The following is a 27,963-nucleotide window of genomic DNA, read 5'->3' as shown; positions in this document are numbered from 1 at the left end:
CTGCCATCTTTTTGTGTGTGTGCCTTATAGGATTGTTAAGTTGGTTGTGTTGAATTTGTTTGCAGAAATGTGAACCCCACCATCACAAAATTGCTTCAGAGTACATCCAAGCTGTATGAGTCTACACGTGGAGAAGAGTTCATAGTGCAGATAATGTGTGCATGCCCTGAACAGATCACTTACTATCTCCACACGTGGATGCCTCTTCTGTCTAATGCGCATGCGCAAACCACAGAGAAGATGATTGCGGTACTCCAACAGGCAAGTACTTCTAAATTTTGCAGGACATATCATTTAAAATAATTTGTTGCATTACGTCGCGAGACAGCTGTGATCATGAGTAGAGCCCACAGCTTTCCATGATTCCACAAAATTTTGCGGAATTGACGATGTCTTGTGGAACCTGCTGTTTCCTGCAGAATCGTGTGTTTTTTGTGGAATATTTGATATATGTAAGGATTTCAATCAGTCTGCGACATTTTCACGGGTTAAAGCTGATGGTCGTGACTGATACTGCTGGCACTTACACGGCTCAACCTGCCGCGATGAAAGAAAATTTAATGACAGGAACGCCCGGAGAGAATGTGTCAGAGCTGAGTCTAATTTTCTTTGCCCACTGAAAAGTTACGAAAGGCTGAAAAATTGTGCGGGATGAGTCGGTAGACGATATTGAGAGAATGGTGCTACATTTTTTTTTCTTGTTTTCCCTTCCCACAGAATCCCACGGATTTGTAAATCGCACTTCGCGGAAATGTTGGTTTTTTCACCGCAGAAAGCTAGGGGCTTTAATCATGAGCTCAGTGCTTGGTTTGTGGATTAATTTTAGCCACACAGCCCACAGTTCTACAACGTGCGCTGAAATCTCAACATACGGCACACCATATTTAACGTCCCTCGTTGAAGACGTCAAAGTAACTTGTACCTTACCACCAAGTTACTTGCGTCCTTGGCCAGGTTACAACCCGCAACCTTGAGGGGGAAAGATCATTGATCTGGGTAACGTGGAAAGGCACAGCCTCAGCATTACGTTACAAAACCTGGCGTTTCAAAAGCCAGCGGAAGATGAAACAAAAGATGGCGGCCACCCAGCTCGTACCAAGACAACTCAGTAAGAAAAAAGGTAAACATCACTAGCAAAAGTAAACATGATGGTTGATGAATCACTGAGTGTATCAGAACTCTGACGCTCTTTGCTCCTACTTCAGAGTGGAAACGAAAGCGAAATCTGTGTATTTTGTTGATGTTTCTCACGTGAAGTCTTGCAACAGCGTCACATAAAGCAAAGTAATACCTTAATCCGTGCTGGAAGTACAGTAGCCAACAGATTTTTCGGACTTGAGGGTAACTGGAAAAAAGTCAGAATAATACATAAGTCTGAAAAACCCAACTATCGCCAAATTCAACATTATTTTACTACAGCTGCACCAAAGAAGTCTATAATTGTGCCCAGCCGCATCTGGCACCTGCGTATCATGAAATCCGCATGCATTTGTGTGAGTGTCATAGGTTCGTCGCACATATTTAACTATTTGACAATAGCGACAACACTTTCACCATGCCAGCGGTCGATGGTTGTGGACAGTTGTGGACGGTCAGGGCGATCGTCTGCAAAGTCTGGCTCACTTTCCGACTGCACAATTTACCAAACAGACGTACCCATGGCGTCAAAAGCTGATGAACAGCGACAGCGCGCACAAATAGAAACAGGAACTCGGGTGTTCTGGAACAGGAACACTCTCGACTCGAAAGTGATAGTGCGACAGCGGCGCTGTAGCTTCACCTAGAGGTATAGTTCGGAAGTTTCAGAGCAGTCTCGCCTAGGATTCCAATTACCAATCCAATCCAAGTGCACAATCCAAAATGGCGGTTTTCGAAGTTGCTTCCACAGTGCCGAAAGAAGTGGTGTTGGGGCTTCTTTTCAAGTGTTTTGGTCCGGAGTATCTAGCCTTTGGAGTTGGATCGGTCAGGAAAAACAGTCAACAGTCAAAATGTATCAATCCTATGGCGAAGGTCACCATTCCCTATGGGAGTCCGGAGTATTGAATAAGTCCAAATTATCAGCATCCGAAAACTCTGTCGGCTACTATATATGAACAGTATTAGGAAAATTTACCAGAGATATAGGTAGCTGTGATGTAGGAAGGTCCTTCAACAAGCAACGCTATGTGCAGGTCTGAAAGGTAACGGACGAGCTCCGACACTCTTAAGGGGGGCGCATGGATCAACTGACGAAAAATGAAAAAAAAAAAGACTTTCTAGAAATATTTTAGGTGAGAAAAATTTATCTTCTATCTGATCCTAAAGTATTTTTGTTTAAATCTGCCCCAAAGTACCCCAAAAATTCGTTTTTTCTGAGCCATGGTAGCTAGCAATATCGCGAAAATGACGAAGAAATCGTAATTTTTCAAACAGTCGTATCTCAGGATTGATATCACCGAGCGACGCCATCTTTGCACCATTCGAAAGTACTTTTAGTTCTTTTCAAAGTTTCCATGCATCCGAACTTCTCCAGTGAGCAGCACTCTGATGGAGAGGGAAAGTTATAGGGTCCCGAAGCGAGAAACCCGTGCGACGTGATCTCTGTCTGTGTTGAAATTGGCCGCTGGCTCCTCTGCCGCCAAATCGTCAGCTCTTTCTCAGGATGGGATTGAGATTGCAACTTTATGTTTCCATTTCTTGTTTTTGGACTTGGACGATTCTTAAATGGACAAACAAGTTTTTAAATGAAAGTACTATAGAACCACCATTTCGGTAGCCACAAGCGGAAGCTGCCAATTACAAATAAGCAGAAAAATACTTTTGCGACGGAATCTGAAAGTGAGTGCTTTGTTGGCGTGTTTTGCTGTGGTGATGTCGTCGAAGCACGACCAAGTACTTCTTCCCGAATGTTCTAGAACCTGTACCATTCACGAGCACAGGTCACACCGTCCAAGTTCGTTTGGAGCCATCGTTTGTGTCGCCAGAGGGTACATGTGAGTGCGCCACAGCAGTACAAGCGTCGTTAGCTTCTGTGTCTGCCACTGAGCCTAAAATGACGCTAACTGGTCAGGATCTCAACCATGGGCATTCCCAGGATTTTTTCGAGGGGGTGGCAAGTAGCTTCTAGGTGTGTGTGAGAATGGGGGGGGAACTTGCAACCCCCTCCTCCTCCTCTTTAACTGGAGAGATATGCTGCTACAGGCTGGAGGGGGGGGGGGTGTTCAGAGGTTCATATTATGACATCTGAGAATTAATCATGATGACCAATGACTGAAGTGCATACAAATTTCACAAGTGACCTTGGAGCTCGGGGGGGGCATGGCCTCTCTTACCTCCGGCACAGTACGCCCATGACCTCAACCCTGAAGAACAGCAGAACCCCGACGAGTATCTGCTTTGTCAAGTCACAATGTTGAACTCAATACTCAGTAAGACGCTATGTCCCAAGTGTTCGAAACCGGGAATCCCCCTAGTTCTGGGAACCAGGCTGGCATAAGCAGTGAAGATGATCCTGGACTTCGAGAATTGCAGCACATTTGCAGATTAGTGGTTATTACCACGGAAAGAGGGGGCAGACTGTATGAAGCAGAGAGTCGAACCGTAAATGTTATCGGTTCAGGTTCGGGTTCGATCATAAGGGTTCAGTTCCGGTTCAGCTCCGGAAGGCAGCTATAGCAGTCCAAGCCAGTTTATTCGAAACAGTTCAGTAACATTCCATCGGAATGGCGAAATTGCCTGTGGTACATGTATCGCACTACAACATATTTGTTATATTTAATTTTCTATGGTGGACTGGGGTGGACCTAGCTTTCTGTGGTGGAATTTAATTTTCAGAACGATAAAAAGGATGGCCAGGTACACAAAACACAAGAGTAAAAGTCTTTTACTCTTGAATTCAATTTTCCATGGTGGGCCAGGACAGGAGAGTGGTGTACTCATGGCGGGATTTTGGGCTGGTGTAACATGAAGTATACGAATGATGAGGAACGTCCGTTATTAAATGAGTACAGAGGACCATCCAAAAGAATTTTCGGATTAAAAAGTCTGATGAAACTGTATGTGTCAATTTACCGCATAGCATGAAAGGTTTTGATGTGTGCAATTTGTTTCCTAGAAAAAAACTCTCATAAACATAGCTTTGCATGTTCACCCTTAACTCGCCACTCCAGGTATAATGAGGAGGAGAAGGTATGGTGCCACGTCACAGATGACGTTACAGGGTCCACGTGTTCCAGTTCGCTGGTCGGGGTGTCAGCGCCCTGTCCCTTCGTTGCCGTAAACTAGTTTTGCCAGTTCCCCCCGAGAATTGGGGATAGAAGGACGGGCCGAATCATGACTGAGCTAGGAGCGATGCTTTTTCAGAGCCCCAAACAGCCAAGTAGCAGACAGCGTTGCTCTGAACCAATCAGCGAGCGCAGACTTTGTAGCGTCAGCGTGAGGTCGCAAGCAGATCACAGGTTGGCACTGCCCTCCACCACCGTTGCGCACGTTTGCTTTTTGCGGCTTACTTTAAATTCAATTTCTGCGATAATTATGACTCTGTGGTGTGAATTACTTCTCATGGTGCATCTTACTGGCCTACTTAACAGTTTTATAGGAAGAAGACAGGGTGCTAAAAATGACTTCTGTGCTACTTTAAATCAGACGTTCTCCTACCATGATCAGGTTTGAATGGCAACTAGGATGATAATATTATTTCATCTGAGGAGCTGGGAACAGGGGCCATACCATTATTTGACATACATTATAATTGCAAGTTAAAAGCATACGCCATGCTTTTGTTGCAAATCTCGAACATCACTTCGATTTTTTTAATTTGCTCTAGCACCGCTATAACATGTCACTTTCATCTGCGTATTGATTTGATCCGAGCATACTAAACAGTGATGCTCTCTGCTTATGAACCACCAAAGACCACCATCTGCACAAAATCAGCAACACCATCACATGTGAATTAAGAGTGTAGAAGGCAGCGTAGATGTTCTTCATGTGTTCCGAGCCAGGGGATCACTTATTGTTCAGTCCCGCTCTGTTGAAAACTTTAGGGTGCACATGTTTTTGTGACACTTTGAATATTTGTGAGAACAGTGAAACCTGCACAGTATAATGATATCATGGGTTATCACTAATTTAATCGTTATGGGAGGGATATTGCTACAGGAGTGCTGACATACGTCAGCGCCATCTTACGGAAGTCACGTGCTATACATTATCCCGCGAGCGACACTAACGAGAGATGGCAGAAATGCCAATATTTGCCAAAGTAGCTTGTTTGCTATGATTGCTTTTGGTTGCTGTTGTAGATATGCACAACGTCACGTTCAACTTTGTCGAGGTGCGCGACGTAATGAGCAGGCAGATGCACTCCAGGATAAAACTCTTGAGAACGTCGACAGCATTAAGTGCGCTTACGGATGCGTCTTCAACTTTTTTGTACGCACGCTCTCTGTTGATGTTGCACTTCATACCTGCGCTAGGCCGTAGCTTACCATAGGCTGACTTTCGCACGATGGACACCACTGTGTTCCACGGTGATAATCCTCGATGATCGCTAACTTAACATTCAAGTTTATCGCTTTTTGTTTCTTCCGCTCGGACGCCATCGTCGACAGAGGATGCATCAAAGCAGGAAGCGGGAGCAGAATTCCCGTTTGGCTGCGGGACTTCTGTACCAAGAAGGTACGAGGGAACATCGTGCATCGGAGCGTGCTACAATGGACCTTTTTCACAATGGCCTATGCGCATGCGTATGACCTTGAGGCGCTGGAGAGGATCATCTCCGTCTTCACTAGATGGCGCAGTATGAGGACGACAGAAGTGGGGACCAGTGGGGAGACCGCACGAATGGCGCGAGCTTGTCGGCCCCTCTCTGGATCCTTTGTGCTACCCACGTAGATTTATTTTGACGCGCGCCGAGCATGGTTCGTTAGAGAACCGCTAGGATACGACGCGTACGTGAAAAAGGTCAATTCGCAGAAGGGTGTAATGCCGGACAGCGCGCTGCCAAAGTTGGTCTATGAGTGGGAGGGCTTCAAATATCGCTGTACGAGCACTCAGTACGGCGAACTTTATCGTTATCTGCGGTCCATTCTCCATAGAGACAATGTATATCTTGACGGTAAAAGTAAAAACGATCGTTCTACGGGGTATAGCATTGCGCAAGTGATCGTTGTGCGCGGGTTTTACTGTAGTCACAAAGATGGTGCTTTTGAGATTGCAGTTGCCGCCCTCACCGATATATACTGGGTGTCCCAGCTAAATGCGAACATATTTTTAAAAAATATATATATATAACTTTTTCTGAGATCAAATCAATTGCAATATAGCATACGCTGAAGGACGCTCCTTAGGAGGACATTAGCAGACTCCTAATGCAATGTCTTAATTAAGTTTTAATAATTAACTTTTTAATTATACAAGCTACGAAGTTGTCCCAATGAGGACATCTGATCTTTTCGGTCACCTGATACCGGAGCCGTTTTCAGAACAAAAATCCGTTCGATAGATCGCCCACAAAAAATTTGTGAAGGAACACAATTTTGTTCATTGTGCATCTTTCCTTCGCCCCCAATATGACAGGGTGAAGGAGCACAGTGCCACCTCATGCGTCGAAGATGAGCTTTTAACTTGTGGAAACAAAACAAAAACAAATGTATCAGGTGACTCAATCGGAACTGTCCTTATCATGGGTAGCATTTTCTGTTTTCTTTTAATCTTTTTCTGGGATGCAAGAGGCGATGTGTGCTCTTCCCCCCTCTCACATTGAGGGTGGAGGAAACACGCGTCTCTAGAGATGCGCAATGAATAAAGTTAAGAAAAAATGGTGTCCCTTCACGAATTTTTTTGCGGACGATCTATCGAACAGATTTTTGTTCTGAAAACGGCTCCGGTATCAGGTGACCGAAGGGACCAGATGTCCTCATTGGGACAACTTCCTAGCTTTTATAATTAAAAAGTTAATTATTGAAAGTTAATTAAGACATTGCCTTAGGAGTTTGCTAATGCCCTCCTAAGGAGCACCCTTCAGCATATGCTATATTGCAGTTGATTTGATATCGGAAAAAGTGATATACAGTTGCCGACCGATTTTTTTTACTTCTAAAAGCCACAAAATTGGTTCAAAGTATCGAGCAGTCCGAATTTTCAGTCAATGGCACAAATCTCTCCCAAAATGATTTTTATTAGAGAAAACTCAGAGTCATAAAAAAAGCTATCAATGCGTATCTGCTCTGCTGTGCATATGCGGGAAATGGCGTCGCCACGTATTTCGGCTAATGTCATGTTGTCACGGTAGACACTTCCGAGCGTATCGACCAAGACCTACTAAATAGAGAGAAGACCTAACCACTCCGCGCTCCCGCCCCAAAAAACGCACTGAAACTTTTGTTTGCGATGCTCCCGCGAGGGGGCATGCAAAGCCCTCTGTTCTTTTGGGCGGTGGACTACACGATGGTCCCGAGATAACGCTGGTTTAAGACTCTTTTGCTTCAAATATTTGCATTGTACTGTACGGTACAACACGGTATGTGACTCTCTTACGATTGTAAGTCGTTTTCTCTGCGGCCAGTACCATATTATGCGTTTAAGCAGTTGTTTATGGACTGTCCATGAAATCGCGCTCAATGCCCGATACATCAGCATAATTCAGCTCGTTAAACAAGCATTCGCAGCAACGAAATCGGATGTTTTGTCTATATTTAGACGTAAATATGCTGCGATGGTTAACCTAGTTCTTTTTGTGGTAAATAAATACGGCGGTGGATTCCGTGCGATAACTAATTAGCGGTCCGATGACACGCATGTGACTTCCCAGTTCGTACCCGTAGAGCTAGTTCCGCATAATAAGACGAAACATGGTAAATCAATAACAGACCAAACAAGCTCAGAGTATGAAAATTCTATTCACAAGAGACTACATGCTCAACAACCCACATCAATTTACAACTTCGAGAGAGAGGTTTGTTCTGCACTTTTTTCTTTGTATTCTCTGCTGCTATATCGACTGTTATGTTAGTCAGATATGGCCTTCCGAACTTTTTTAGGACAAGCTTTGCCAACTCTGTTTTATGTGCTACACTGCTATCGCTGCTGCATGCGAACAGTGGATTTTCAATTACAACAGGAGCGAGTCTGTTAACAAACCAGTTCAGCGGTTTTTGCATTTGCAACAGCGTGCTTCTCACAGTACTTGCTGCTTCTTCAAGCTTAAGTAAGAAGCCCACAAACTCTAAACTGGGGTATGATAGTCCACCGCGATCGAGGTTGTTGATAATTGCAACGGTCGGTCCGTCGCTTGCTTCACTCTTGAGCCGAACCAAGCAACCCGCGCACTTCATTCTGTTTTCCACAGCCTTGACCAGGTAGCCGCCAATAAGCGATATTGTGGATGCTTTTAGCCCGGGTGGTGCTGGCACTGCAGAAGCAACAACATTCAGAATGCGTGCACAAAATTATTGCATCTCTCCTCTTACTTGGCTTCTTTTGAAGATCATTAAAGTACGGCTGCAAAAGTTCTTCTGTCTTTGGTGGAGAACACTGAAGGGTGGCAGCTGAGCTGCTCTTGAGAAGCCCAGTCATTTGAATGTCAGTGTTTTGGACATTGGCATTCACAGAAGGCTTTAGGAGGCCTGTTGCTACAATTTTCTGTAGTGCGGAAAGGGCAGCTTATGTGTCTGTCTGGTTGTTTGACCCGTTCAGTTGTCGCACTGCAGGAAACAAAGATTCTACCTCATCTGATGAGTACTTAAATGTTCAAGGAGGTGAACCCGAGACAGGGATGAAGAGACGACACAAACAAATTCTCAAAATTTGTTGTTTGAACAAAATTTGAGAATTTGTTTGTGTCGTCTCTTCATCCCTGTCTCGGGTTCACCTCCTTGATCATGAACCAGCTTGTCAGCGCCCTGTCTCTTCTATCGATTACTTAAATGTTAAAACATATTTGAAGCCGCGAGTAAGCAGGTGGCGAGTGCACAACACTGTTGCCTTCGTTGTAACCCCCAAGGCTTTGTAGGTTGCAGGGGACAAGAAGGCTGCCTTGGCTGGTGCAGTTTCTTTCCAGTGATCAATGTACTCGAGGAACGTTTCTTCGAGCCATGACAGCCTAAAACAAAACATCTGAATGTTAGCTGATGTGAAAGGAAAGGGAAGTACCTAATTGATGAAAACACGAACCGCTCGTCATTTGCACAATAAAATGGCATCCTTGTTGGATCACGACTGAAGACGTGGAACGTGGTGCTTTTTATGTTGTGGAGCGTAAACCACTTGAAGACCATCTCCAGGAATTCTATGGTTGGCAGGCTGCCCTCGAACCCAGGTACCCCAATTTCTGATCCATGATCTCGTAGGTATTTCAGCACAGCTGTGACCTGGATCAAACAAATCACAAGTTCCATACTTGCCCCGAGTATTAAATGCAATATATATCTCACCTCCGGCTTGAACACGTCTACAGCTCGTTTCACGTTCATCTTCTCGAAGTTCGTAGGAAAGAGATGCTTCCGAGTCAGGCCTTAAACCAGCTTAAACCCAACCTGCTTCTCCTGGAGTTCCAGAAGTGCCCTCAAGTACTTTGGGTCAATGAACTCTCCATTGTTGCAGAACAATCGGTTGGCTGCCAGGAACTGGGACCTTATATTCTTCAGGATGTGACAATAGTCAAACGACAAAAATAAGTGTCGTTCTTCATCGAGTGGGTGCCTGCAGAGAAGACGGAAGTTTTGCAACACAACCACTTTTCTAATGGACTCTGCGAAAGGACGTACTGAATAATAGGACAGACTGGTCCACCAGACAGTATAGAGAAGAGTTTAGTGTTTGTAGGATGGTTGTCAGCAACAATGCGTAGTGCCCTGAAGCCTGCCTGTTCCACGCTCTGGAGAACTTTCATTGCAATCTCATGCAGCTTTGCGCCTGTTAGAGCTCTTGTAAAAAAGTACCCAACGGGTATCCTGAAACATAAGTATTACGAGATGAAATCGTGTCCATGACGAGAATAGCTCCGTCAGCACACCTGTAATGTGTAGAGAGTCCCACAAACATGAAGCAGAGCAAATGAGTAGCAACTTCTTTCTTGCCATTGCCTGCAGAGCCAGACGCGTCAACTGATACCAGCCCGTGGACTTCATCAGCCTGACGTTGATAAAATGTCCCTTGCTGGATAGACATCTCGTCCAAGATGAGAGATCCAAAGCGTGCCTGCAAGCACCAATTATTGGTCATAACTGGTAATAGATAACTGCACATGCTGGATGTCACAACCCTGCCAGTGCACGAGCCCAAGTACCTTTTCAGCCTGGAACGGCTTGGGAGCTTCAGGAGCTTTGAACCTCTTATTAGGCAATAGTATGTAGACGGGGACTTCGCATACCACAGGATGCAGAGGCGCAAGGTTTCCTCTTTCCAACGTGGTCTCTTGGACTTCATGTGTTTCAGTTGCTCTTTGAGGAAAAGTGCACCGGGGTCACCATCTCTTGCCATTTCCTGGCAAGTACAAGAAACGTTGTGAGAAGAAATTATTGCACACTGCAACAGATCTCATGCTGCTCATGCAATGACATTCTTACCAGGAGCAATGCCACGTTGTTCTCCTTCAAGGTCCTGTTAGATTCTTCGTCTCTCTTGGCGAGTGATGCTAGTTTTAAACGAACTTCACGGAGCCTTGTCTTCAGCTTCCGGCACCTTCATGCCAAGGTGTCTATCTTTGTCAGCATCTGGTTGAGCTTCTTTGTTGTGAGGTTGGTTTGTGATGATATCTGTCGACGTGGTCTCGTTGTAGCCGCTAGTGCTGGATTGCTGATTTCGCCAGTACAGTTCCCTTCTGCTGGGTCACACTCCACCTCTATCAGGGGCAGCCGATTGAAAGTGGGGTCCCTGTTTTCATCTGCTTCTTGGAGAGGCTGTCTCTTGGGGGCACCTGAGGAGCGCCTGCATAAAAGTTTATTAAGCGTTAAACAAATACGGTGCAGAAGCGTGCGAACATTACTTTTGCCGTTCTGCTGGTCCCCCAGTATTCTCTGCCCTTTGTTTTGGGGCTTTTCGTGGTTTCTTTGGGCAGGGCTGCTTGTAGCTTGGGTACTGTGGAAAAACTGAAGGCACGGCTGTTGGCTTGAGCTTTCTTATCTTCAGCCCTTCCTTGTAGTCCTCGGGCATAAAGTGCCGCGAGCACACCTGGGATCGGTCGTTTGGTCGCCACAGCTCGTTATTGCGGCCTATGTGTAATAAGATTCCTTATCGTTAGAAAGGCGCTCGCAATCACTTGGGAGAAGGGGCTGTATTTCAGAAAAGCAGAAGCATGCTACTCACCAGACCTTGAAATAGCCTTAATCCACGCGTCACGAAGCCCGGACGACGGGAACTCGTGAAACGAAACTTTTTCATCTCGAACCTTGTTCCCGTCAGACTTGCAGATGGGCACGCAACAGTAGACCATGTGAACAGTTCACCAAATGACACGTAACAGCCTAACACACGCGAAACTAACAATTACAACTCCTTAACAAGTGCTGATAACGACAGCAGCATGGCAAAGTCGGAAGTAAACACGCCCACGGCGAGTGATGGGCAGGCTACACGCGTGCATGGAGGACAGTGGTTTAGCAGCACCACTCCTCGCGGCAGCGTCGGAATTACGTACTGCCAGGGCGGCCGGGGAGGAGCGCGTAGTGGTTAGGTCTTCTCTCTATTTAGTAGGTCTTGGTATCAATGTTGAAGGAGTACCAACAGCACTCCCGTCATCGTTGTCATCGTCGGAGCCTTCCGCTGGCAGGCGGAGGACTTGTGAAACGATTTTGAAACGATCAGTCATTTCAACCCAGCACAAATTCTGCACATTCATCTACTTCGGCGTACGTTTCAAACATTACACTTGCAGGTATTCATACCTGAGCTTCCGAAGTCCTCTTCCGTTGCCCGTCCGTCCGCCGATGGCGATACAAATGGTGCTTGTACTCCGTATTTGCGTACTGTCCTTGCAAAATCTGGCGTGACGAAAACTGTTTGCTATAGTACTCCCTTTCACTGGTTCCCACAAGTCTGCAAGAATATGAAGCACGGCGACAAGCCTAACGTCATAGTTACCGTATTTTCACGCTTATTAGCCGCGGCTTATGTGCGATTTTTTTTCTCACGGGCGCTCTGCGGCTTATCCACCGGGGCGGCTTATCTGATTACTATTTTTTCCAGCTATTTTTCCCATACGCCAATTTTAACGAAAGGGCCGATAGTGTCTCTGGAACAGCACTGCCCTGCCGATGCACGAACAGTGCGTAACAGGGACGGGTCCACATTCGAGTAGATTGATCTTCCTGGTGCATTCCCCCAAGCAGCTTTAAGGAAAGTGGTGACAGTGATTCACATCTTCTGGAAGACCACTGACCCATCAGTCCATGAAAAACACCCAACAAGGGCATAATCCGATCTTGGTAGAACTCTAGAACTGACCTCCTCTGTTGTACACTGTGCCGATCCCGGAGTATGGACCACAGGGTTTATGGCCTTCTCTATGGTCTCCTTTGTCGCACAAATCAGTCGTCTCATATTCCACGGGGCTTATCTGCGGGTGCGGCTTATCTGCCAGAAAATTTTCAAAACGTCCCTAAAAACGCGTCCTGCGGCTTATCTGCGGTGCGGCTTATACGCGTGAAATTGCGGTAGTTTCGTTTTTTTAGCACAGCACAACACGCGAGAGCAAGTGGGACCGTTAGATAACCTTGAGATTTTTATGATTCCTTAGTCTGCTGGACACTTGTTGTATTCGGAGGCAAGAACTCCAAACGTATCGCGTGGAGGTTCTGTCCTGTGTCGTGTGCTGCGCAGTTATCGATGAACATGATAACACTCCTCTTCTCGTGCATGAACTTTCTTCCACTTTCAACCATCCGTACGGCTTTCACTATTTGCTGCTAAGTCATAGTCGACTACTTGCCCCACGAACGCTTTCCTGTGGATCCTTCTGACATAGTCGACACCAAAGACGATGTTGACGATACTGCCGTCACCATTGAAGGATCAGTCTCGGTCTCAGCGGGCGCCTGTGCTGCCGACATGCTCGCATCGCATTCGTCAGTATCCGCGAAGTCGATCGAGACGCCCTCAGTATCATGTGAAGGCGCGGACATCATTTCATGGTTTCACTTCTTGTCTCCAACAATAACATGTTTATGAGTTTGTTTATATGTTGTTTATGAGTTGACCCTGTTCAGCTTATGGGTACTCCAAATAGAATATCTGAAATGCGTTCCTCTGTTCTGGATTTGGTGTTTGTAACTAGAAGGTTGAACCAAGGCCTATCACGGTGTTGAGTCGAAGAAGGTGTTTCAGACCATAAAATTGTTGTTGTAGAATTAGTTCCATTGAAGACTTTGTCGCGAGAACCAGGGCGTGTGTCCTTTTATCATGATTACTCGCGCGCAGATGATATTGCAGTAATTAACCAATTAGCAGTAAAATATGACGAATTCTTGAACATGGCAGAATGCTTTGACGGAGACATTGATAAAATATGGAATTATTTTAGGACGGTTGTTAGACACTGTATTGACAAGCACATACTGAAGCGTAAAAAGGTCCACAAGGTTCACACTCCCTGGGTAACCTGTGAAATTATACATATAAAGTGAAAACTAAGATGGCTGTGCAACACATCTTCCAGAGCATTAGTCGCTCCAGAAATAACAGCCTTACGAACACTGTTAAGGAAGAAGCTAAGAGAAGCAAAATGCCATTTTTACAATACATCACTACAGAATTTTATTTCTGACGCCCCAGCTACCTTCTGGCGTCATGTACTGCACATGAGTAAAAGTATCCAAAAAAGCGTTATGAATAATGGCGCTTTAGATCGTTTCAACGAATATTTTCAGTCTGTTTTTACATCAGACGATGGTATACTTCCGATATTCTCGAGTTACGAGGACCTTATACCATTATCCGATTTGCAGATAACATACACGGGAATTTTTATCCTGTTGCTTAAAGGGACGGTCTCGTACAGCCGGGGCGATTCCGAAACTTAGCCAAAACTAGTTTCACAAGTACTGTACACATACAACCGTCAAAGTTTCATTCGGAATAACCAAGTCGTTTTCGAGGAATTTGTCGAAACGTGCCGTAGGAGCAGACGACGAAAGCTGCGCTTCTCTCATGCATACGTCACGTATGACGTCGGCCTGCGGGTGCGTCGTCGTTGTCATGGTAATTGTAACTTGCAGAAGCACCTTGGGTTGAGTAATCCCCTTTGCTCTCGAAATGGGGACACTCAGGCATATACCTCCGCGAGCGGAGAATGTAGTCCAAGCATTGACTGTGGGGTCTCCCATAATGTGGCGCACAATCGGATACGTGGAAGCTAAGTCACGTGTTTTCTTTCCGCGAGTATTTAATGCGGTTTTTAAATAAACACGTACTCCTTCTCCATGTACGTCGTCAGCGACATTTCATTTCGAAGCATGATCAGTGTACAACGGGGAGTGTAATGGAGCGGGCGTAATATATTTTTGGTCGGAGCTGTAATGCAACCGCGCGCGCCGATGGCCAGCGACTTCAGATTTGTGATTGTGGATGGGGTTGTTCTGCGACTTTTAGCTTGTTTCTGAGGATTAACATAGTTGTTCTGAACCACCATGCTTGCCACTACTTAGAATGCGCGTTTTTTATCCGAGAACTGAAACAAAATGTACGAGAGTTGCCGCGGTGGTCAGTAACTTCTGGAAGTCGTCTGCTCACGCCGATGCACTAGCACGCACAAAAGCAGACGATTTCTGTATCCTATCGCAGACTTACCCGCAGGGCGACGTGGCCGTTCTTATTGTTGCCAACATAGATCGCGGCGTGCTCTGCAATATTTATCAATTTAATTCGGTTATTTAATAACTGCGGCGTATTTTGTCGGGTAAATTAGCAGTATTCCATTTTCAACAAAGGGCAATCGAATGGTGCACTTTATGAAAGGGGCAGGGGGTACGAGACCGTCCCTTTAACTTGAACCGTAAGAAAGCATGTGAACCTGATTGTATTCATAATAGCTTTTTGATAAGGTACGCAGAATGGGTGGCGCATTATTTATATCAGATCTTCCACTTGTCCTGTGAACACGGTGTGCTGCCCAAGGAATGGAAGTTAGCTAAAGTCGTGCCCATTCACAAAAAGGGTAAAGTCGATGGCTCGAGTTTCATCCGTCTCCTGTCTACCTTCGATTTCTAATGATTTTCATGCCTGACCCCGAGTTATTTGGTATTGTAAATTAACTAAAACAACGTTTAGCTAAAATAAATTGATTCACACGTCTGACACATGTGCTCACTGTGCATACTAATGACTAGAGCTGTGCGAATAGCAAAATTTCCGTTGTGAATAGCGGCTATCCTTGACTTTGCTGACCAAGAGCGAGGGAGGCTCCGCCTCCAAAATGCGCGCCAATAGGAGGACTCTGAAGGCGGAGCGCTGCGGCCTCTGCTCTTACCTAACAGATGGCGCACCGGTAGTGCTCGGCTCGGGATATGTGAGCCGCTGTCGTCTGCTTCTTCCGGTAGGGCTACGACCTTCAAGCTGACCCGCAGCCTCTGCTCTCGCAACATTGGCGCTCGGTAAGGGCACGTGTGGTCACAGTAACCTAAATTCCGATGACCCGGCGATACTACGTAGTCTTGACGATTATGCTTTATAGACGTGTCATTACCAAGTTTTTGGTCAGTTCAACATTTCGCTCCGCTCTTATGCGTGAACATTGCCTCAGCTCACGAAAAAGGAAAGGAATGTTGCTGCTTTTGTTCTACTCCTCGCACTTAAATAAATCATTAAATAATTGTACTGTGTGCGTGTCGTTTCCTTTTTTGTAAGTAGCTACGGAATAAAATAATTGCACTGTGTGTGTGGTGTTTCGGTTTTATAAGTAGTTACGGAAGTATGTAAAAAGCAAAGAAATGTTGCTGCTTGTTCTAATCCTCGCACAGAAATAAATCATTTGAAATAACTGTACTGTGTGTTTCTTCCTTTCTTTTTTTTTGTCTTTTTGTAAGTAGTTACGGGAGAAAATAATTGTACTGTGTGTGTGTGTGTCTTTTTTTTTTCTTTCTTTCGACCAAACGACGTTCGATCAAATGTCCTGGAACCCTTACAAAAAGAAAAAGACACACATACAGTACAATTATTTTCTTCCGTAACGACTTAACTAGAACTACCTAACTATTGCATGTAATGAGGCGAAGCCCACTTGCAAATTGGCGATAGCGACACCTTGCTTCAGTACTATTCGAAAAATACCAGATTTGAAAATTTCAAATACTGAAAATAGGATGTGAGTTACATTCGAATAGCATCAGGTATTCGTTTCGTGTTCGAAATTTCGAATATTCGCACAGCTCTTCTAATGACCGGAAATGACAAAATTTACTTTCACAGAGTAAATTTGTTAAACATCATCCTTTGTGACATTCCTTTGGATACTGCTGTTGTAAACTGTGAACTTTTGTGTACTGTGCATCGTTCTTTGTTATGCTACTTTTGTGAACTTTGAGCTCCTTTTTCTTAAAGTGTGGCATGTGAAGTCGTGGGAAAACATGAGTCACACTTTACATAGCATTTCCCTTACAGTCAGTAATTTGTGTAGGCGTGAACCATTATTTGAACCGGTTACCAAAATTTTTTTTAACAGTTCAGCTCCAAGATAGCGGCAACAGTTTTGGTTCAGTTCAGTTCAGTTCAGTTCAGTTACGGTTCGGCTAATACTAATGGTTTTCGGATCGGGTTTGGTTCAACTCTCTTGTATGAAGTGAACCTCAGCTGGCTATCCAAGCCATTAAAAGCATTGGACAAGGGTCTACCGCCTTGACTGACTTTTGGTCAAAGACAAAAGCAGCCAAAGTGCATTAAACAAAGAGCCAGAAGGGCAAGAGAACCTGTGCACAAAAGGCGCAAAAGACTATAGCGCTGGAGCCTTCTTATGTAAGAATAGTGTGAAACTTTGCACTTCATTTTCTCAGAACAACTTTTTGCTCTACCTCCTCTGCTTGTGAAATTGATATCTCCACAACCACTCGGTCCGTTTTTATACGGTTTGTTTTCCTACAGTCACTGAACCTGCCTAGAGGTTATGACATTCTTTTTTTTTTTTCAAGTAAATCAATTTATAATTTATGCTATCGTCATATGTTTCTATGCCAGATGCATCCGTTGCAAAAATGAAAACCAAAAATTGTTGTGGTAGAAATTGAAAAAAACTATGAATGGCATGACCTCAACCATACATTTGGGAATACACTCCATGTTCAAGTGGTCTTCTATCACATTTTTCGAACTCTGCAAGCACTTGACAAAATGCAAGGATAAAAAAATAGTAAAAGAAAAATTCATTATAATTCTTTGGTTAATTCATTTTGAGAGTGAACATGAGAGAACTGATGTTCTGAGGCGTGTTCTGAGTGTTCTGCAGCACTTCTGAGAAGGCGTGTTTGCTTAGCTCAATTGGTAGAGCCCTGGACCGGCAATCCAGAAGATGTGGGTTTGAGTCCTACAGCTGGCTAACCTTTTCAGTGACTTTCATCTTTCATCATTTTGAGAGCATTATCAACATCTGTGCTTTCATCATAATCTATTAAGAAACAAAGTTTTTGTTTATCCCCACGTCCCCCCTTAAGATGAATGCAATGCTTTTTGTAAACAAGTGGATTGAAGTGCTGTTTGCAAGTTTGAGTTACCATGCCTTTTAGAACACTCCACGTTTTGTAGCAGACAGTACTATTGCTTAGCTTTCAAGCAGTTTTCTTTTTACATTTATGATATGTATAGCAGCGTAATCACTAGATTTTTACCTGTATTACAGTCACTTTCCAATTTTTCTGATAAAACTGTTGGCACCATCAAACGCCCCATAGAACCAATGTATTTCCATGTCCAATACTTCGAACCATTCCCGGAAGACATGGTTGCTTATTCGTACTCACCTCATTTCAAACCTCCATGGTGTTTGGGACTTACCATCTCCCGAGGACCAGAAATACATCACAAACATGTACTCCTGAGCCCAATATTTTGTAATTTCATACTACTTTTATGACACGAAGGCCATTCGCCACTCCCGAAATGGCACATGCGTATAGGTACACCGTGTGGGTGTGGGGGGGGGGAGCCTATTTGTGCGCGATCAAAACTGAATGCTCCACTTCAGATGTGTTGCAATGACTTATCTTTTAATATGCGTGTCTTTGACTAAAGTATCTTTGAGCATCAGAAATGCTGAAATGTCAACCTCAACTTCAAGTGAGGATGTCAATGATGTTACTACAATAGGTGCGTCCAGTAGAAGCAAAGACACAAGTTGATCAACGATCGATACTAAGATAACTTCAGCAACATTAGCATCAACGTCGTCTTTGGCACAGACAACTACAAACAGTGGCAGTAATGAGGATATCGTTGATGTACCCCCGTCCACAGGGGCAATCCTTGCTGTGGTGACTTCAGTGGATCCGTTAAGTAGGCGCCCCTCTTTTGACGCACTCAAATCTGGGGTATGACACATCCAGAGTGGCCACTAAACAGCAAAAGGCAACTTTGGAGCACTACGCTGCTTGCTGTACACCCTGTTTTCTTCCTATAAAACTGTTAAGTAGGCCAGTAAGATGCACCATGAGAAGTAATTCACACCACAGAGTCATAATTATCGCAGAAATTCAATTTAAAGTACGCCGCAAAAAGCGACTGTGTGCAACGGTGGTGGACAGCAGTGCCAACCTGTGATCTGCTTGCGACCTCGCGCTGACGCTACAGAGTCTGCGCTCGCTGATTGGTTCAGAGCAACATTGTCTGCTACTTAGCTGTCGTCTGCTACTTGGCTGTTTGGGGCTCTGAAAAAGCATCGCTCCTGGCTCGGTCATGATTCGGCCGCTCCTTCTATCCCCAATTCTCTGGGGGAACTGGCAAAACTGGTTTACGGCAACAAAGGGACAGGGCGCTGACCCCCACTGACCAGTGAACCAGAACGAGTTCCCCCTCAAACGTCATCGAAGATGTGGTATCATACCTTCTCCTCCTGGTTATACCCGGAGTAGCGAGTTAAGGGTGAACGCACGGAGCCATGTTTATGTGAGTTTTTCTCTGGGGAACAAATTGCACGCAACAAAACCTTTCGCATTATTCGGTAAAATGACACACATACTTCCATCAGATGTCTTAATCTGAAAATTTTTTTCGATGGCCCTGTGTACTCTTTTAAAGGAGCAGTCTAGAGGCACACAACTGTATTTCTGTTTTTGTTCGCTATGGAATGTTAAGCGCCCAAAAACTGTTTTCCCACAACTGGTACAAGCGTAACGACTTTGCGACGCCTACAAAAGCCCACCAAGTCTCCCGTGTGCGAGACACCCTCAACACCTTCAGGATAGACACGTGACAAGCGCTTGGACGCGTGTCAAAACGTGACGTGTGTAGGAGAGGCTCGTCTCTTACGAGCACTTGGGGTCACATGATCAAGGCTGCGGTGGCCACCTTCGCTGAGCAACACCACTTAGTCCGGAGTGTCTGCTACGGCTTCCGAGACGATTGATGCTGTTTGATTACCTGATGTCCGAAATGAAGGATTCGAAGGCTGTCAACGACCTCAATGTTTTGGGACTTCTGACACTATGAGAAGGATGACTAGTGCAACACGAATCTCACTGTGTGTTGTACAGTGACACCCCAGTTCTCCCAGGAAATGTCTTTGGTGATGCCACCGGGATGTGACAACTGCTCTAGCCATTGACATATGAATGCTACTGTAAGGGGATGCATTTGCTAAATGTACATGCGGCAGCTGCATCGCCATGCTGACCGAGCGGGGGAATATCTGCTGCTGTTCCATCGTTGAGATACGACAAAAATGCTCGGCAGTGATTGATAATGCTGTAGAGGAGGTGGTGTACCTCTACATGAGTCCTGACCGGCGATGATGGAATGTCCCAGCGGGCAGATGTGCGTGGCCTCACGCTAGGACGGTGCCGGTGGTCCCGGTGCGCCTTGCTTGCTCGAGGGTGGTTTGCTGCTGGTTTGCCGAAAAATTTAGGATGTTGCATGGCCGAATTACGCCGAACATGGTGTTCGATGTTCGGGTCACCAAATGTAGAGGACGATGGTCTTCTTCTACGTGAGTCCTGACCGGCGATGATGGAATGTCCCAGCGGGCAGATGTGCGTGGCCTCACGCTAGGACAGTGCCGGTAGAACCGCTGTGCCAGCGCCGTAGCGCGTGGCAGCAGAGGCACGTCATCATCGTCGTCCACGCGCCGCCACAGTGCTCTCGCTGAAGTACAGACCGCACATTCGAAGGTTTGTGTCAGGCTTGGTATCCAAATGTTAAATTAAAGCAAGCGTCTTGCTTCTCCCTGGCACATTCGGCGGAACCTTGTGCATGTGACAGTCAAGCGTTACCTTTCTCATTCACGCAACCCTGAACTCCCTGCTGGTGAGCTATACGGCCACACACTTTGCTGGTGTGGGAACATGACAGATCAAACAGACTTTGCCGTGACTGAGAATTAGCAAATAGGTCGGAGAGACACCCTACAGCAACGGAAGTATTCTCGCTTTGAACACCGACCTGGCACGTACCTTGCTCCCCAGTTGTAGACATGTGACGAAGGACTGCACAGAAGCCACGGATACGAGGCGTGTTCAAAAAAAGGACCGAACTTCTCAAACGGTGTGGCCTCCAAAATACAGAGGGCGCTCGCACACTGTGCATGACTACCGGTATTCGTATGCAACAGACTGCTGTTCATTTGAATTCCCTGTGACCATTTGTTGTTGAGTCACACTCAGTGGACTGCACACACCCCAAAGTCCTTGTTGAAGGTGATGTTGATTGCTTTCTTTGACTGCAATGGCATTGTTCATGACGAATTCGTACAACATGGTCAAATGGTTACCAAGGAGCTTTACAAAGAAGTTTTAGCACGTCTGCGAGATGCTTGTGTGCAGGAAGAGGCCATTACTGTGGAAGGAACAAGCATGGCTCTTGCACCACGACAACGGTCTGGCACATTTGTCACTCTTGGTCCGTAATTATTTGGCCAAACACAACGCATCAGTCGTACCTCACCCTCCCTATTCGCCTGACTTGGCTCCAGAACTGAAGACAACATTGAAAGGACGTCGCTTTCAGACGATACAGGAAATTCAAGGAAATGCGACGAGGGATCTACGCACCATAGCAGAAAGTGCGTTCCACGAAGAGTACCAGCAGTGGAAGAAACTCTGGGAATGGTGCATTCGCAGCACAGGGGAGTACTTTGAGGGCGACAGTGTTTAGGCTGACGCAGGACACCAAATAAAAGCTTCAGAGCAAAAGCTCTGTCTTTTTTTTTTAACACCCCTCGTATTACTCTTGTGATTGCGATACTATTTTGTCGGGCTGCATATATGCTATGTTTTTCAGAAAACGTGATATAAATCGTATAATGAATAGCAGTCAACAAGAAACAGCTCGCAAAGTTCATAGCGGACATTTTTTTCTCCCAGCGAATGAGGGGGCTCTCTACCACAAACGTCACACTAGAGGAGGTGTGGTGCGCAGATGCGCAGTTGGAGTGCTCCGACCTGTCACCGCGACAGCGATATTTTGCGAATGAATTGCGCCACGGTGGAACAACTTTGTGCAGAAATATTTTGTGGGAATGCTTTTCACATACCTCTTTACAAGATGACAGCAGTTTTTGGCCATGTTGGACACCACATGTTCAGACGAATAACTGCCGATATCAGTGTGGAGGAAGTCCACTAATAGAAAAGCATGATGACAGTTGTAAAAATATTAGTTTCTTGAAAAGGATGCATCAGATAACATAGTAAGCCCATATTTTGCTTCCGAGCCCACGCTTCGGAGGCCGTCATGACAGCGCTCAACAGGAAGTACGTCACGGGAAATCTCAAGCACCCGGGCGCTTGTCTTGTGCTTTCGTGCACCGAAATGAAACTCGACAGAGTGCGAAAATCTGCTTGAAGTCTTACACACCCGGGTGCGCGAGTAGCGCTTCTGTCATGTTAAATGAGTGGAGTCTGAAACACTCGTACTCCGGGGTGCCTACTTAACGCACCAATTGATGATGTACTTGCTGAAATACGTTGTTGGTGTTCGTGCAGCAAAGCAGCCATGGAAAGGTTCTTTTTGTAAGTTACTTTGAATGTTTTGGGTGAAGGTTTTTGAGATAAAGTGGATTTATGCAATTCACTAAAAATTCAGACTGATGTCGTGGCTCCTAGAAGTCCGAAAAATCAGTTGGCGACTGTATACCATTCCAGAAATTTTACATCCGAATTCACCGAAATTGGGTGCTGCTGTTTTCCGCCGAATTTTTACCCCCCCAAATTTTACGAAAATATTTCCCAAAAACCTCAGGCCCTACTCTTACCACACTCAACTCATACCAGTGTTTTTAGTTTTTTCGCTGAGAATGGAGAAAAAGGTAAGACCAACCCCTTGGTGTTTTCGAAGGCTAAATTTTGAAGGTCCTTTTTCGTGTCCCATTCCACCTGCAAAATTAAGAGCAAGTTCCACTGAGTGACTGCAACCTGGCGAAAATGAATTTTTGCTGAACCAGGTAACCACCAAGATATGCAGCATAGATGACTGTCCCTAAAGCATTTACATTCTAAACTCGTTCCAGCTCAAGTTGTGCCGGGAAAGGCCATGTCACGAAAAATTGTCACAGGGTATGACTTATACTGAAGGAAATGTATGAATCCCACAAATAACACATTGAAGGATAGTAAAAGTGCACTAGAGTAGACTTCCGTTAATACAACTTCTGATAATTCATTTTTTTACTTAATTCGATCGAGTTTCGAGGTCCTGTCCCATATGTTTGTATTGATAAAAAAGTGTTATTTTGAACGTGAAAGCAGTCCACATCGTATAATTTGACCAATGTGTCCATGTTGCACTGCACATACCAATAGAAAAGTTTGCCCTAAAGCTCCAGTGGCAGGTGGTGGCTGAACAGTATCGATAATAGCCACTTGGTGACGGTGACACAGTTTTTAGACCGCCAAGTGCGTGCTGGTATTGCATCAGCACACTGGCAAGCGTGCCACATCGTCCCAGGTGAAGCGGAAACTTGTTCTTTCTCATTTCTTTCTCATTTCTTTCTCTGTTTTTTGTTTCACGTTTCATCGGGCTTTTATGCGGAATCTGTCGGTGCTTTCAGTTTAGTGAACAGAGCCAGCAACGCCGGCTAGCTATGTCAACACATAGCAGATACAAGGCACTGTCGATCGGCATCAAGAGAGCCATTCCCGAAGATGTTGCGAAAGCACGTTTCAGGTTCGACGACATTCGTGGGAGTGGACGACAACATTTAAGTGTGTGGGCCACTTCCGGATGCTGATACTGCACACTGTTGGCACAACTAGCCTTGGAGTTGCTTGAAATTTTGGGAGCTGAAATACACTGCTTGTTGTGGCTCTTTGGTTGCTAGGATATGTGCATTCACAAAGTATCGAGCTGTCTTTTGAAGATATGATAAGAAATAATGGAAGTAAATACACATTGGTTTTGTGGAGCATTGGATGATGCCAGTGGTGTTGTCTGAAAAATAAAATATCTGAAAAATTTATTGGGAACCATACAAGGTTTCTACCCCAAAACAGGAAAGTCCCCTCGCTCCTTTTGCACCACACACATTGCATTCACTCTCACTCTTTCACTGTGTGGTACACAGACATTATACAACAATACTGCAGCAACAATGCAACAGTATTGTTGGTCTCTCATTATGATTGTATGACATCATTACTTATTCCTACATTTAATGTGGGGACAAGTTAGTGAAAGTTGAACATTGATCTTTTACAGGTTGTGGTCAATCAAGACATAGCATTATGCCTGCAAAACATGGCAGACAAATCTCCAACAGAAATGTGTGAAGCCATGATGACTTTGTCTGCCCTCGACTTCTTACCCTGTATCAGTGAGGCACAGTGTATGCAGGTGGGTTTCATTTTAGCTCCTTTGTTCTAATCACCAAAAGTATCAATGCTCAGCACAGATGATGTGAAATACAGTCCAGGAGCACAATACAGGAGTGTTGCAATAAAATTTGCAAAAAGAAAAAAACATGTTATGTTCTTCTCAATATATTTCTCCTTTTAAAAGTATGTTTGCTACAAGAATGTGCACAAGGGTTGTTTTCAGAATTATACAGAAGTTGGAATTAAGAGACTTCGTCAATAATGATCTATTGGAGTAATAAAACTGACTGAAATTTGATAAACAGCAGCTAAAGGAAAGATTCCACCAGTTCGATTCGAACCCACATTGTCCGGTCGCCATAAGGTTGCTTGTGGGCGGAGCTACAGAGTTGCTGCGTGTGAACGCGGACTCGAAATTGCTCAAAAGACGTTGGTTTGAGTTGCTTCGAGTTGCTGGGAAAAGTTGCCCCGTGTGAACGCCGGCTAACTTTAGCTTCCCCTCCATTTGATATTCTTCTGTTGTTGTTTGTAACCAGTAAGTGGCTTCTGTGAGTGTTGATTCTTCATCAACATGTCCTTTCATTACTCTGGACATTACTTCAGAATTGGGGTTCATTGTGATTTAGTTTCATTAAAATTCTCATATTTCTTTATACATGTTACAAAGTTTCCACTGGGCAGGGAGCATTTTGTCTTTGAGTTTCTATGAATGATGGAAAAACATCATGGTTTGAGCTAAGCATTCTTGTATCCAGAGCAGGCGTCCTGTATATTGATATCTCTAAGGCCCTTCTTTTTCTGCTGCGGCAAATCCTGAATTCCGCGGCAGGGAACTATGGTTTCTGCATTTTTCCGTGGTAAAAGGAAGATTGCCCTAGTTCAGACAGAAAATACTCTCTGTTAGCTCTTAGCGTGGAGGAATGCAGTTACAACTCCAAAAACTGTTGTGACTTAGCATAACAAGGTACATTGTACTTTCTTCTGAAAGGGAGTGACATTTGTCACTGACTGTCAAGTTGTGCTTGCTAAGTGACCTCTCTGCATGTACAGAGTTTACTGTCACACAGAGGTACTTGACAGCTATAGACACCAAAGCAGGGGTCAGCGTTTGCATTCCACTCCAGAATCCCAACGTGTTGGAGGGGTGTTCCAGCACGCAGATGGGGCTATACCACGGCTTTTTCCGGCTGCCACATCTACGCTGTAACGCAAGCCGACCCGGTGCGAGCAAAGTCCGTTCATCTCGCGCATAAACTGAGTTAAGCACGCGGTTTCTGCAAAATTCTGCGCAAAACCTCATATTCCGCGGCAGACACACAATTCTGCAAATTTTTGCAGAATCGCGGAATCGCAGAAAAGGAAGGGCCTTACTCATGGCATTCTGCAAGTTTGAAATACCTTACTTCAGAATTAAAAGAAGCAAAAAGAAAAGAATGCTCTTACACCCACCAAGAAGCTGACATTTGACTTGTGGAGGGAACGTAGATTTAGAAATATGGGGGGGCCATGTGTGTTCCAAGTTATTGAAATGAATATTGAATTGAATCTTAGGAAATGCATTGTATTGAAACTGTTTACAGTATTGTTTTCTTTTTCTTCATTTTCTTTACAGTATCATATTTCTTTCTGTGGCACATTGGATTTATTGTGGTACTTGTTGTGTTCCAACAATAGGACAGCAGCTCTGGGTTGGGTGTGCACCTCAGTTATATGAAGCTACTGCTAGCATCGCTGGATAAGATATGCTCAGCACTTCGTCTGGTAAGGAGTAACGCCTTTGCTCCCTTGGCAAAGCCAGGGGCCAGAGAGAAGTTTGAATCAGCACTTACCACTGCAGTCCGGAAGGTAAGAAATGAATTATTATGTCTTGTTGGTTTCATCTGGACTTTCATCAGTGAAGAACCATTGTTATTCCTGTTATCCCGTTTCACAAGAAAGCATCAGTTAACAAACTTATACCTCAAAATAGTAGCAGCAAGCATATTTTGTGTTTGTCACTTCTCATCTTGAGGACCAGTTTTTGCTGCAGGGTCAAACCAAAAAGTTTGTTGGTTCGGTTCAGGTTCAGACATAGAGTAAAGGTTCAGTTCCTGTTCTTCTCTGGAAGACAGTTAGATTGGCTCAGACTGGTACACAAAAGCTGAGACCAGTTCAGAATCCAGTTCAATGCATGGAGTATGTGCGATGCAAGTGTAGTCGCAATCCAAAAGATATCCATAATGAAAACCCAAGACTAAGGGAAAATAAATAAAAAGGACGCACCTAGCCTCGGGCTTTCATTATGGATATCTCCCACCAGCTCGATTGCTTTCTATCTTTTTTATGGTTACCAAAGGATATTGTAATCTAAAAGAATTTCCTGGCAAAAGAAAGTGCAATAAATGATTTTGAACACCTCGTCTCCAGTTATTCCGAATAAATGTAAAATGCGCTTATACAGTAAACCCCCGATAACTCGAAGTCGTAAAAACCGGAAAAACCTTCGAGATAAGCAGGGTTCCGAGTTAAGCGAACAACGAAAATTACGTTGCCACGATTTTACCACAATGTACTATGTTATGAAACGTAAAAAAAAAAAAGCGTTCCTACAGTAATAGGGCTCGTAAACAATTCCGAAGCCATTTATTTTTTAAAATCATCTGAGAGGGAATAACTCCCTAATAGCAATCTGCTTGGCGTTCGCATCTGGGAGCAAGAAAGCAACTTCAAGCACTTCAATGCAACGCATGAGATGCTCCTCCCGGCATGTCACTACCGAGGGCACTCTCGATGATTTCAGTGTCACTCAGTTCACCGCTTACTGGAACATCGCTGTCGTAAAGCGCATAGTCCTCAATGTTCAAGTTCTCTAAGGCCCGGTTTTACCAACACCGATTAACACTTGAACCGAGATCCTCGGTCCCTTAACTTAAATGTAACGCTTAACTGTGCTTCACACACGGGAGTTATTGGTACTGAAACATTCACCACGTTTACAAAAAAGAATTGAGCGTTAACTTCAAGTTTTAACAACACTCTCCCCACAACATGCGAGGCGCATCACGTCGTTGCACTATTCATCACACCCACTGAACTCGTCTGATGGCTCCGGTACGGCGATGGAAGACCAGAAACCCGCATGAACGAAACAGTTCACGATAATGGCTTGATGAACTTACTGCCAGGCCTTTGATAAGTGCCACCCTCCACTCCAAAGTCAGGGACTTGCATGTGTGTTGTTTAGCCATCACGCCGCGAAGAACGAAACGAAACTGAGACGCTCAGGCGAATGCAGATGAGGAGGAGGAGTGACGTTGAGTGGAAAGTGGAGTGCGGTCTGCCTGCCACAGCTAGAGGCATGTTGCAAGGATGAGAGTGAGTAACTAGGACTGAAAGGGCTTTGACCTTGACCTAGCCTGGAGGACTGAAGAATGCACGTTATCAGCCGTAGGTATGGTGACCTACCAGTGATGGAATTTCGAGATATCCGTACTTCGGCAAAAAAAAGCTTAGACTTACAAGGGCCCATATACACAGGAAGCATTGGGACAAGGATCGGGACGCAAAATAAATTCGAGATAACCAATATTTCGAGATAAGCGAGATCGCATTCACGAGGGTTTACTGTAGTACCCGATGACTTTTCAGGTGCCGATCATTCAGACTCGTTGATTACATCAGACTCTCACCGGGAACCATAACCTTCACAATAGGATTAATACATTTTTGCTACCATTTTTCCGGTCAGGTTGAAATCTGAAAGCATGATTTTCCAGACTTAAAACGCTAGCAGACAAGCACCAATGAGAGTATTTTGGGCACTACGGTGGCAACTTTGAAACTTGTTTTGAATTGTGCACTGGATTAGATTGATAATTGGAATCCTAGGGCAGACTGTTCTAAAACTTAAGAACCATAGTGCTAGGTGATGCTACGGCATTGGCAAGCACGCATCGCGGCTTTCTGCAGCGGCATTTTTGGGTTTCTGGATGCATGCTTGTTAAGTTTGTTTGGGCACGCTGTCACCAGCTTTTGACGTGCTGTCGGTACGACAAACACGTGG

General features: G+C 44.8%; 1 protein-coding gene across 1 annotated transcript in view; it reads left to right on the top strand.

Moving 5' to 3' along the window:
• LOC135388571 (nucleolar pre-ribosomal-associated protein 1-like) overlaps window positions 1–27,963 on the top strand; it is a 179,082-nt gene that overhangs the window by 37,025 nt on the left and 114,094 nt on the right. The window contains exons 8-10 of the mRNA XM_064618192.1: window positions 66–261; window positions 23,806–23,940; window positions 25,596–25,766. Of these exons, the coding sequence (XP_064474262.1) occupies window positions 66–261; window positions 23,806–23,940; window positions 25,596–25,766 (502 nt within the window). The remainder of the gene's footprint in view (window positions 1–65; window positions 262–23,805; window positions 23,941–25,595; window positions 25,767–27,963) is intronic.

Source organism: Ornithodoros turicata, chromosome 3, assembly GCF_037126465.1.
Source record: "Ornithodoros turicata isolate Travis chromosome 3, ASM3712646v1, whole genome shotgun sequence".
Lineage (NCBI taxonomy): Eukaryota > Metazoa > Arthropoda > Arachnida > Ixodida > Argasidae > Ornithodoros > Ornithodoros turicata.
Note: the sequence above shows the minus strand (reverse complement) of the source record. Positions and strands in the feature narration are given on the sequence as shown.